Raw genomic sequence first — 12,655 nt, 5'->3', positions numbered from 1 at the left:
GGACGCTCCACCTGCAGGGTATGGGCCGGGCAGACTTTGCTCTGTGGTACTCGGACATCCAGCGGGCTGCGCGGGGGAAGGGCAACACCCTGAGGGAGCAGCAGCTCAGCCGCTCGGACATCCCCATCATCGTGGACAGCTGCATCTCCTTCATCACCCAGTATGGTGAGCCCAGCCAGGACTGCCGCGCCGCTCAGGGTCTTTGAACCCCAGGGGCCACCCTTTTAGCCCGGGCCTGTGAAAGTCCTCGCTCTGCATTACGCTCTACATATTCCCCTGAGTAATCTGAATTAATTTATGATAGCAATTTATTGAAATACATTTCTTTAAATGTTATATGGCTGACAAACTTCCCTTTCTTAAACCTCTCCGTGTCAAAGATGTCCCACAATGATTTCCTTATCCGTAAATTATGTAAATTTATAAATTGGTAAATAAATACATGCTAAATAAACTAAAAAAACCTAGACGTGAGGGCTCGACCGCAGTCCAGCGGCGTTGTAACGGGTCCTCGGTCATGTGCGTGCACCCTTAGGCCTCGGCCACGAGGGAATCTACCGGAAGAACGGCGCCAAGTCCCGGATCAAGCTTCTGATGGACGAGTTCCGCAAAGACGCCCGCAACGTGAAGCTGCGTATCGGGGACAACTTCATCGAGGACGTGACGGACGTGCTGAAGAGGTTCTTCCGGGAGGTGGATGACCCAATCTTCATGGCCGAGCTGCACCCTCTGTGGAAGGAGGCCGCGAGTGAGTGGACTGGTCCTCATCCCGTCACACTGGTTATACTGCTGACGCATAAAGGGAGAACAGTTTGGTTCACATAGTATACCTAGTTGAATCTACTTCTGTTTATAGATGCAGTTGATCCAGTTTACTCAAATCGAGTAAAGTGGAATCCAACAGATCCAGTTTACATATGTGTTTCAAATAGGTCATATTCAGCCAAATCTACATTAATCCTCTTCACTTGGATCTGGTTAACAGATCCAAGATACATAGATACATATGCCGCTTTTCCACCGACAGTACCAGCTCAACTCGACTCGCCTCGCCTTGCCTTTTTTTGCGTTTCCATTGGCAAAAAAAGTACCGGGTACCCGGTACTTTTTTTAGTACCACCTCCGTCAAGGTTCCAAGCGAGCGGAGGAGGTACTTTTGTGTGACGTAAACAGGCTGCTGGCAACTGATTGGCCAGCGGCTGTAAATGGGAATAATCACTCAAAGTTAAGTTGTGTCCGGTGTGGTTGGAGTTCACGAACCCGCTCCCGAGGGGGACACTGATCAGCGTTTCGCCTTGTGTGTCGCTCCTTTCCCGGGGCTAGAGTTAGGCTGTGCGTGGTTGTGTGTGTCCGGCGTGGTTGTGTGTGTCCGGCGTGGCTGGAGTCCACAGACCGGCTCCGGAGGATCAGCGTTTCTCTGTTTCTTTTTAGTGTCGTTCCTTTCCTAGGGCTCGAGTTTCGCCTACATCAACGTTACCGTATGACAACAATAGACGCGCAGTCATTGTGCTTTTTATTTTCTTTATTGCTTTATATGCTTTATATATTCTTTATTTATTTCCCATCATAACCTTTCCTGGAAATCAGGACATAGTCTTGATCAGATTCAGATTTCCCGGGAATCGCGTCTCCCGTAATTAAAACCTAATGACGACCCGCCCATGTTGGAGAGGATCTTTTCTACGACCCGCCCACATTGAAGAGGTACTTTTTTTGATGGAAACGCGACGTGCCTGGAACCAAACCGAGTCGAGTTGAGCTGGTACTGTCGGTGGAAAAGCGGCAATAGACTGATCGAGTTTGCCCAAATACAGTTTTAGACCAGATCCAGATTTAGGATTTTTATATTCAGAGAGAAACTAATTGATATATTTAAATAACATTGTTTTGTTTGAATGGTGTTTTAATGTTATTGTATCTTGTATTGTTATATAGTTTTGTTTGAATGGTGTTTTAATGTTATTGTATCTTGTATTGTTATTTAGTTTTGTTTGAATGGTGTTTTAATGTTATTGTATCTTGTATAGTTATATAGTTTTGTGTGAATGGTGTTTTAATGTCATTGTATCTTGTATAGTTATATAGTTTTGTTTGAATGGTGTTTTAATGTCATTGTATCTTGTATAGTTATATAGTTTTGTTTGAATGGTGTTTTAATGTTATTGTATCTTGTATAGTTATATAGTTTTGTTTGAATGGTGTTTTAATGTCATTGTATCTTGTATAGTTATATAGTTTTGTTTGAATGGTGTTTTAATGTCATTGTATCTTGTATAGTTATGTAGTTTTGTTTTGTAGAGCTCCCTCAGAAGCACAGCAGGCTGGACCGGTACAAGGAGATCATCCGCAGCCTGCCCAGAGTCAACAGGACCACACTGGCTGCTCTGCTGGGGCACCTGTACCGGTCAGCACGCACACACACACACACACACACACACACACACACACACACGCACACGCACACGCACACGCACACGCACACACGCACACGCACGCACGCACGCACGCACGCACGCCTATAAACACACTGCTGAACCACCTGTCTCTCTCCAGTGTGCAGCGGTGCGCGGACCTGAACCAGATGTGCACGAAGAACCTGTCTCTGCTGTTCGCCCCCAGCCTCTTCCAGACGGACGGGAAGGGGGAGCACGAGGTGAAGATCATGGAGGACCTCATAGACGAGTTCCTGTATGTCTTCGATGTGAGTACGAGCCCGGGTCACTCTGAAGCTCCAGAAACAGGACATCTGAACAGATGTCTGGGGCTCCAGGTCAACAGCAGCATATCTTTTCCCAGTATAGCAGTTGAAGCGTTATTTGTGATAGGTTGCTCATCTGGTCACGTGACAACGCTGGGTGTCTTTTCTTTGTTGACGTTTTGAATCTATTTTCATTTTTACTACTGTTCTGTACTTTCTGCTGTACGCCTCAAATGTTCTCATCTGGGGTGAACATAATAGGATCTTATCTTAGTTGGAAATGACAAGACAGAAGGTTTTTATATTGACGATTAAAACATGCATAAACCCAACCATTCCAAATGAAGGTGTTTGCCGCTTTAACAGCTCAGTTCATGGTGTGTGTGTCAGATCGATGAGGAGCACCGCACGCAGATAGAGCTGGAGATGAGCCTCATCACCACATGGAAGGACACACAGGTAAACCTGCTGCCACGCATCAACTTTGACTTCATGTAATGAGTGTACGGTATCACAAAACTGGTGTTTTATTTCGCCTTCTTTAATAGTTTTAGCACAGCTTGACCTTATCTAATCGTTATGATATCTTATCTACATTATTTGACTCCACCTTCACATACATCATTAAAGTTACAACGATGAAGCTGATGGATTTATGATCAAATCCAATGATACTCAGGGGTGGACTTCGTGACCGTGTGAGATGACTCCTGTGTCCGCTTTGTGTTTCCTCCAGCTTTCCCAGGCAGGAGACCTGATCATCGAGGTCTACCTGGAGATGAAGATACCAGACTGCTGCATCACTCTCAAGGTACCTCCCTTCAGCTCCACCCAGTCATTCACGTGTCAGCCCCAACAGTCCACTGCGGGCATTGGATGTGGATCTGAATGAACTGCTCTGGACGGGAGCCTCTGCTTTACTGATTCAATTACAGAAATAACATAGGGGGTTTTTTCCATTTCACCTGAACAGGTTTCTCCCACCATGTGTGCTGAGGAATTGACCAATCAGGTGCTGTACATGCGCAACGTCCCGGCCGGCGACAAAGACGTATGGATGTCGTTTGAGGCCATCGAAGACGGACAGCTGGGTGAGACAGACAGCGATTTCCTCTTCTTCTTCTGTGATTTGTCTTGAAATACTGGTGGGAAACACCTGCATCATAGACACCACACTGGCACCTTCTGTCTACCTCTGAAAATAAATACCACTAGACCAATAACAGTTCTTTCTATCTAGGATGGATATAATCACAAGACACTCAAACACAAACGCAAAGTTGAAATGTTTGGTTGTCATTTTGATGTCCTTTGATGTTTCTAGAGCGCCCCCTACACCCCAAGGAGAAGGTTCTGGAACAGGCCCTGCAGTGGTGCAAGATGGCCGACCCCAGCTCCGCCTACCTAGTGGTCAAGAGGGTCCCTAAAGGAGAGGGCATCAACATCCTAACATGTAAGTAAACCAAAGACACACACACACAAGCACACGCACACACACATATTGTTGCATGATTATTTTGCAATTTCTAGGAGCTTCTTTTACCAAAACCCATAAGTGCTAATTATTTTATAACTTCATTTGTATTCCTTAATTGCAACTTGCAGTCTCTTGCATCTCAACTTCCAGTTGAGATGCGATGTATTTGTGGACGTTGGATGTGTGGAAGTGACTCTGACTCTGGATGTTTCTCTAGCCTACAAGAGTGAGATCATGAAGTTCGGCCTGCTGAAGTGTCGCGAGGAGCCGCCCAAACTTCTCCAGGGCACCCGCTTCCAGGAGAGATCCTTCCAGATCAAGGACCACAAGCTGCTGCTGCTCAAAGACAAGAAGGTAGAGACCACCGGGAGTCACAGCGTCCAGTGGGGGAGGGTGTTGGGCTACCGAGTGCAGGGTTCCAACCCTGATCTCTGGGCCAGCAGTCCTACTATGCAAAGGCCTGTACATGCTCAGGGGACTGCAGCATGTGAGCAAACACAACCATGTCTCTGCAAGGCCAACGGGACCTAGCAACATGCGTTCAGAGCCCAGGTTTTTGACAGCAACACCTTGCAGTGATTGCAATGATTCACAATCAATTCAGAAACATGTCATTAAGGGGCAGGATAGTGTCCAGGGTTTTGACTCCCAGTCAAAATAAACTGCGTTCGATCCCCGTTGTTCATTCCTGAGAGGTTTGCCTAACTTGGCAACTCTCTCAACTTGCCTGCTCCTTAATGACATGTTTCTGAATTGATTGTGAATCATTTTAGATGAAGGTGTCTGCTTAATGGCTCACTAGAAGTTAACGGTGATACGTTGCTGATGTGATATGTGTTTTTGTCCAGAGCATCAAGCCTGAGAAGGAGTGGGCTCTGAAGACCATGAAGATCTACATGGGGATCCGCAGGAAGCTGAAAGCCCCTGGCAGGTAGGTCACCCTGTAATGTGACATCACACCCTCTGGATCTTACCACCACAACCCAGAACTCCAGTATCTGAAGTCACTACCAAAATAAAAGTACCAGTAATACTACTGTTCTGTATATTATTTGTGATTAACAGTAGTGCTATACTTTCTTAAATCCTGCTTGTGTAGTATTAACAAGGAGTGTATTGGGTGTGGAACAATCTTGGTACTGAATACTGAATAAAATTAAAAATTGTAAAATATTTTTTTATTTATATTTTAAGACATTTTAAATAATGTTGCAACAATTGGTTCTGCTTAAATTCCTAGATGGGGTTTTACAGTGATCTCAGAAAAAGACAAACACCAACTGTAAGTGATGTTTATTTTGTTAACCATAAATCACAACTGAAACAAACTTCTGAAAATGCCACAATCTGTATAACGAGGCTTTGTCGAGTCTGAATGAGGCCGAGATCTCTGAGCTGGTTGTACACTAACACAACACCCAGAGCCCGAGGGTCAGATGGCAGATAAGTGTGTGTGTGTGTGTGTGTGTGTGTGTGTGTGTGTGTGTGTGTGTGTGTGTGTGTGTGTGTGTGTGTGTGTGTGTGTGTGTGTGTGAGAACACTTCCTCTTTGTTTTCTGTGAATAGTTTGACACAACCTCGGATGTTGCATAAGATGTTCCGAGTTGTATGTGTGTTGTGTGCGTTTGTGTGTTTAGATAGATAAAGTGTGTGTGTGTGTGTGTGTTTTGTTCGTGCTGTGGAATGCAGGTGGTAGGTTAATGTCTGCCCTCCCCCCACGGTGTTCCTCTCCTCCCCACCTTTCCTGTGTCCTCTACTCCAAACCTCCTTTGTTCTCGCCTCCTCCTCTCGTGTCCTTATATCCTCGCCTCCTATTCCTCACCTAATGAGTCCTCATCTCCTCACCTCCTGTGTCCTCATCTCCTCACCCCCTGTGTCCTCATCTCCTCACCCCCTGTGTCCTCATCTCCTCACCTCCTGTGTCCTCACCTCCTCACCTCCTGTGTCCTCGTCTCCTCACCCCCTGTGTCCTCATCTCCTCACCTCCTGTATCCTCGTCTCCTCACTTCCTGTGTCCTCATCTCCTCACCTCCTGTATCCTCGTCTCCTCACCTCCTGTGTCCTCATCTCCTCACCTCCTGTATCCTCGTCTCCTCACCCCCTGTGTCCTCATCTCCTCACCTCCTGTGTCCTCTCTCTCCTCACCTCCTGTGTCCTCGTCTCCTCACCTCCTGTGTCCTCTCTCTCCTCACCTCCTGTGTCCTCGTCTCCTCACCTCCTGTGTCCTCTCTCTCCTCACCTCCTGTGTCCTCATCTCCTCACCTCCTGTGTCCTCATCTCCTCACCTCCTGTGTCCTCTCTCTCCTCACCTCCTGTGTCCTCTCTCTCCTCACCTCCTGTGTCCTCTCCCTCCTCAGCTACCTGTGCTGCAGCTCGGAGGCGGACCTGTGGGACTGGGTGACCAGCTTCCTCAAGGCCCAGGTGTGTTCTCCTCTCTCCTCTGTGGCGCCTCCAGACCACAGCCTCACCCCGGCTCTGGTTACCGTCTGCAGCGCCAAATTCTGATAGCTACAAATTGCAACAATCCCCTGAATTAAAATCGCTCCCTGTACCTGATATATTGTGTTTTGAAGTGCAGGCCAGAGTAAAATCTTGTTTACCATTCATGTAGTTATTCCAGGGGCCATGCTTACCCCTAGCCTGGAGATCCAGACCCACGTCTAGAGCGCTGTAGGGTCTGACAACGAGTGATGAAAATGGCCCAACTCGAGGGGCGGCACCAAGCGTGAAAGTCACAACTTTCTGTCATTTGTTACGCACTCCCGCCACACATTGTATTTCTCATGCAGAAAAAAACGAGGCTATATTTAATATGCCGCAGCGCCCAAAATTTCTCTGGCGGCGCCGCTCTAACTATGGAGCAATCAAGCTTGCTTCCCTGGATTTCTTAGTGGAGCCGTCCACTTCAGTCACTCTTGCCTGTCTTCAAAACTTGAGAGCCCTGCAATCAGAAGAACACAAGGGGTGACGTATCAGACCAGCGGAGCTAACCAATAGATAAGACTCTTGTCGTATCCGGTCGGTAAACAGCAACGCTTTTGGCCTGCCCGGTTCCCCTGGCCCTTTTTGGGCCGGGGGAATCGGGGATTGAGTATATTGCTCCTAGTCCCAGAGTGACTCGCTGAGCAAATTCAAATTGTGCTCTCGCGAGAACTCTGGATTTCCAGGATAGCTTTCCCTATCGAGAAGAGTATAAACCGACAGACATGGACTCAACTGGACTCTTTAGGGGAGCTAGCTACATGTCAAACGCCTTTAGCCGCAGAAATACCTCAGTACATGTGTGAGTGAACGACTACAAGAGGGGTGGAGGCAGGATTACTTAGGGCAGTTTGATAGGTGGTAGGGAAGAGGAACTGTCCCCGCTGGATTTGGGTCACGACTCAAGCTTGTTGGCTTTGGCTGCAGGTTGTTATTGACTGAGCGCCAGCAAGGCAGAAAGTGGAAAGGGCCACATTAAGACAAAACGCAGTTGCAATGTTGTTTTCTTTTCAATCCTGCCGAGGCGCAAATCTTACAAAATGTCTAGTTTTTCTATTTTTAATCGAAAACACACTTTAACATCACAGAAAAACAGGCTTACATTTGCCCTTGCATTGCATACGCTGATGTCAATTCCTTAACAGAGCGATATGTTCTCTGTTACCGCCTTGCTGCGTCAGTCTGTTTTGAGCGTTGGGTAGCCACTACAAAGGTTCCTGTTTCGGAACAGACGCTAAGTGAGTGGGCGTAGCCAAAACACTGAGCCAAGTCCCCCAGTCGCAACGCACCTAATGAATAATATTCGATTTTTAGATCACTGATATTTTTAGGGAAATGTATTGTTATTCTTTCTCTTTCTGTTTTCTTTGTTGCATAGATTCATACATACATACATACATACATACATACATACATACATTCATTCATTCATTCATTCATACACACACACACACACACCACACCATACATACATACACAGACAGACAGACAGACAGACAGACAGACAGACAGACAGACAGACAGACAGACAGACAGACAGACAGACAGACAGACAGACAGACATAATGGACATTGTCTATATAATTTTTTTAAATTTAAAACTCTGTGTGTGTGTGTGCAGAACGACGACCGCTGCCCCCCCGTGTTGAGACGTCACTCCTCCTCTGACATCTCCAAGCAGAAGTTCGGCACCATGCCCCTCGTACCAATCAGAGGAGACGAGAGCAACTCCACCATGCTCTCGGCCAATCAGACGCTGGTAAACAGCTTGGAAGACATACGTGTGTGTGCGTGTGTTTGTGTGTGTGTGTGTCAGCATATTCTCTCATAGGTATGCCTGAAACAACAACACACAATAGCTGCTTTCACATACGGACACACAACCGTCTATTCCCCCGACGGGCCGTATACGTGAATATACATATCCTGACATTGGACCTCCTGTAAAAAGACTACCCCTCAGGTAGTATTTTAGCCGGCGGAAATGTTAACGACCTTATATGTGAATGAGCAGTAGGATGTCTGCATTTCAGACCGGTTGAGTGGGCGTGTTGATGACGCTTCGGTCTACGTTTGCATTGTTGTCATTGAGTGGCACCCGCACCCTAATCGATAATCAGCCTGTTGCCTTTTGTTCGCTGAATGGTTTAAAACATATTTAAATGTGGCACTGCTTTTCAGAGTCATTCGTGGTGAACGCTAAATGATAGGTCTTATCGTAACCCTCAGAGTACAACATCATACAATCAATTACAATAAATGAGTTCACAGCTGCACGCGTATATAGAAAACATTTATTTTTATTTTTATGTTACACCTTTCCTGCTGTCGGCTCCCAGACCGTAGTCGAGGAGCACAGGGGAGACGTTCCCTCCAGGGCCGATGTTCTCTCGGGGGTAACGGCAGTGGGTCTGCTTATAGGTCTGAATATGGTCGGAATGAAGCGGCCACCGATTCTTGACAGGCTGGGTACTTTATTAGTACTTTTCATTACTTCACTTTTCATTACTTCACTAAACTGACCACTCGCTCTCCTCGCTTGTCCACTCACTCACACACACTGCCATTTTCGCGCACACACATGCGCTAACTCTCGTAACAATTATTATTAGCTGTTAGTTAGCTGAACATTATAGGGTCCCGTCCTTCCACTCCCTGTTTTCTCAGTTAAACACAGAAATCAACTACATTTGTCCCAGTGTTTGTTAGATGTGAAATGAAGCCAAAAAAGACGCTCTCTTCCTCCGGTAACGCAGTCGGATGCAACGGAATATATGATGCATCGCTGCAGCAACATTTAAGATGATCGCGATGAGTTCTGCCCGTTCTGCCTCCGTGCTGTCTGCGGTCAAACCAAAACAAACCAAGACCCTACATCATATCCCGCCCCTTGCAAGACCGCCCCCCTAAACCAGCCGGAGATTCTACTGATCACTGAGCAACACCAATGTCCGCATATCGGGCATCAAGTGTGAATAAGTGTGAATGACCCCCACGGTTGAACCTCCTGATCCACAAATGCAGAGAAAAGACGGAGGACATATGTGAAAACGGCTAATGAGTAAACTCAATTATTTGGGTGTTTGGAGGGCTTTCTTTGTTATTTGATGTATTGTTGCATTTTTTTCTTTGTTAAGCAAATTGTATTGCTGTTTAACAGGAAAGAATGATATCAATAAGGTTCATTTTCTTCGTCTAGTATTGCTCATTGTTCTTCTGTTCCCCACAGAGGAAGTTACACGCCAGACGAACACTCTCCATGTTCTTTGTGAGTATTTTGTCTTTTTTATTTATTTGTCTCAAATCCAAATCCACCACCAGTAACCAGTAACAACCATAACCATATCATTTGGTTTAAATATTCCTAATATTAAATATATTTCATAAAGTCTTAACGCTAATGCTAACAATAACAGGTTGCTAAGATAGAAATACAGTTGGAGGGAAACCCTGCTGTTGTAACTGAGGAGGTGTGTTAGAATTCATGAGTTATTCCTTTAAGTCGGTCTGCTGTCCGTCTTGTCCTGCTAGCTGTTCCTTAAAGAACACGCTCTGGACACTGCCCTTCCTGCAGGAAGTCTTCCACTTCCTGTTCTGGGTTGACGATGGGATGTTTGAAGTGCGGACAACAGGAAGTCAAGGATGCGGTGGTGGAGAGGGGGGGGGGTGGAGGACATGTCTCCTAGTAACCCTAAGACCCCCCACCTGCTCCCCTGTCTTCCTAATCAAAAGGAAGGAAAAGGCTGAACATATGAGCAGAGGGATGTTTTTAACGATGAACATATCCATTACAGTGTGCAGGGTTGGGGTCAGAGCTTAGGCCCTTGAGCCACGCCCTGGAAAACAACTCAGAGATTAGCCAGGTGAACTGGTCGTTATAAAGTGGGCTTGCCGCATGCCCCCAGGGTGACATTAACACGTGAAAAGTTAGTCTTTTGTTCTTCAGACGCCTGGGAAATGGTCTTTATCTTACGGTTTACGTCGTTACCAACGGTTGCCGTTCCTTTTTGAAAGGAAGCGGTTGTTTTGGACATTGTTGGAGAGTTTGACCGCTGCCCTCCCGCTAAATTCAAGACGATCATAGATACGGCCCTTACTCTGCTGAATGATTGAATACGTACCAGTGGACGACGGTCTTATAGTGCAGTTAGTCAGTGAGTATCTAAGCGTGGTTCAGTGGTCCACGTTGTAAGATCGGGACACAGAACCCAGTACCCGGTACCCAGGCTGGGTCCACGCTCCGGTCCGGTACCCCGGCGCTATGTGACCCCCGTCTCCCCCGCAGCCCATGAAGGTGCAGCAGGACTCGGTGGAGGAGCGGCCCGAGTGCCCCTCCCCCCTGGCGCTCCCGGACCCCCAGGAGCCGCTCTACGAGGAGGTGGGGGACTTTGGCCTGCAGGTCCTCCACTCCCTGGAGTCCAGCTTCCTCTCGGGCCGGTCCTCCTCCTCCGACGGGCCGGCCCTCCCGCTGGGCCTGGTGAAGACCTGCTCCCTGGGCTCGGAGCCCCAGCCGCCCTCCTCCTCCTCCTCCTTCTCCGCCGGTGGCTCCCTGGACACGCTGGTCCAGAGCGGCACCAGCAGCTTCGACGGGGACCCCGGGTCCCGGCACAGCCTGGACTCCCTGTCCGGGTCCTCCCCCGACTCCTCCGTCCTCCTCCTCCACCCCCAGACGCAGCTGCAGCCCGCGGCCAGGAGGGGGCAGCAGCGCCAGGGGCTGTGTACGCCCTCGCAGGAGCTGCTGCTTCAGGAGCTGTCGTCCGTCTTCAACAAGAACCCAGAGGACGGGGACGAGAGACACTATGACGTCTGAGAGAGAGGAAGAGAGAGAGAGAGGGGGGGGGGGGGTGGGGGGAGAGAGAGAGAGAGAGACGAACATTGAGACAGAAAGAGAGCGAAGACGATTGAAAGAAAAATAGGAAATGTTTCCACAATGCACTTCTTGGTTCTCACGTTCAATCTTTTTTGATCGCCCTCGTGCTGGAGATTTAGACTTAGAGCAGACGCACGGGGACGGGAACCCGCAACTCACTGATGGTATCAGTGCTGTGCCCAGAGACAACCACAGGGTGGGGTTGGAGCAAACGTGCAGGGTGAGCCTCCGTCTGACGAACGCAGTGACATGTGTGAGTGATATATGCGAGTTTTGAACACGGTTACTGCCACACACTGTTTGTTACCTAATGATCTAACCCAATGAGAGACACTTGTAATAGGCCTACTCTGTTCCATCGATTGTGAATGAAACGCTGGGATCGTCTTTTGTAATGCCTTTTAATTACCTACGCTTTATACTGAAATCGATCCCAACAAACTACTGACTAACTATATTAAAGTATCTGAGCAGATTGATCTGAGAAGTATGTGTATATTGTATATTTACATCATACTATCTATTCGTAACAGAAACTGCTGTACAATAGATATATCGATTTAAAGATGTAGTCTACACACTTGAAATATGTTCCTATTATTTCTAGCCATAACGTTGTTCGACCATACATATCATAAAGAAAGGAAGTGGGGTTAAATTTGAAGCATAATAAATAAAAGAACATTCTTATTTTTGAATTAAATGGCCACCTGCTAGCACTCTTCTAATTGTTATGTCTTTGTAAAATGAAATGTAAATAGTAGTGAGTGACTCTCAACAAAATGAAAGCTTGTTTTGTTTTTACCTGGTCTGACACTGATAGGTTATCAATCCCTTTTGAAAGGAGAGAGTTGTTTGTTCATCTTTCATTTATTTTTATTTACTCACAGCGGCTTTGATTCACCAAACTATAATTTTATATCCCTTAATTTATTTATAAAATCTATAAAAATGTATATATTTTAATGGACATCGACAAGGAACTGGAAAAGAGACGAGAAATTAGTGCAGTTTTCGAATTTATTAAAGTGCTACTGGTTGCAGTTACGCCTCGTGACCACTAGACGTCAGTATAGATCTATTATAGATCTCCGAGATCCGCATACAACGGCGGTCAAAGATTAGCACAA

At 46.9% G+C, this 12,655-nt stretch overlaps 1 protein-coding gene across 2 annotated transcripts in view; it reads left to right on the top strand.

Moving 5' to 3' along the window:
* The window catches only part of arap3 (ArfGAP with RhoGAP domain, ankyrin repeat and PH domain 3), a 50,228-nt gene that overhangs the window by 37,232 nt on the left and 341 nt on the right, over positions 1-12,655 (top strand). For both annotated transcript variants that reach the window (XM_084469786.1, XM_084469785.1), the window contains exons 21-35: positions 2-165; positions 536-748; positions 2,299-2,404; positions 2,554-2,701; positions 3,089-3,157; positions 3,435-3,509; positions 3,672-3,789; positions 4,023-4,151; positions 4,393-4,529; positions 5,024-5,106; positions 5,416-5,457; positions 6,532-6,595; positions 8,277-8,414; positions 9,885-9,923; positions 10,941-12,655. The exon at positions 10,941-12,655 is cut by the window's right edge and continues 341 nt beyond it. In XM_084469786.1, coding sequence (XP_084325912.1) covers positions 2-165; positions 536-748; positions 2,299-2,404; positions 2,554-2,701; positions 3,089-3,157; positions 3,435-3,509; positions 3,672-3,789; positions 4,023-4,151; positions 4,393-4,529; positions 5,024-5,106; positions 5,416-5,457; positions 6,532-6,595; positions 8,277-8,414; positions 9,885-9,923; positions 10,941-11,465 — 2,050 coding nt within the window. In that variant the 3' untranslated portion in view covers positions 11,466-12,655. The remainder of the gene's footprint in view (position 1; positions 166-535; positions 749-2,298; positions 2,405-2,553; positions 2,702-3,088; positions 3,158-3,434; positions 3,510-3,671; positions 3,790-4,022; positions 4,152-4,392; positions 4,530-5,023; positions 5,107-5,415; positions 5,458-6,531; positions 6,596-8,276; positions 8,415-9,884; positions 9,924-10,940) is intronic.

The sequence above is a fragment of the Micromesistius poutassou genome, assembly GCF_964030765.1.
Source record: "Micromesistius poutassou genome assembly, chromosome: 6".
NCBI classification, from domain to species: domain Eukaryota; kingdom Metazoa; phylum Chordata; class Actinopteri; order Gadiformes; family Gadidae; genus Micromesistius; species Micromesistius poutassou.
The sequence above is the reverse complement of the archived record's forward strand: the minus strand, read 5'-3'. Positions and strand labels throughout refer to the sequence as shown.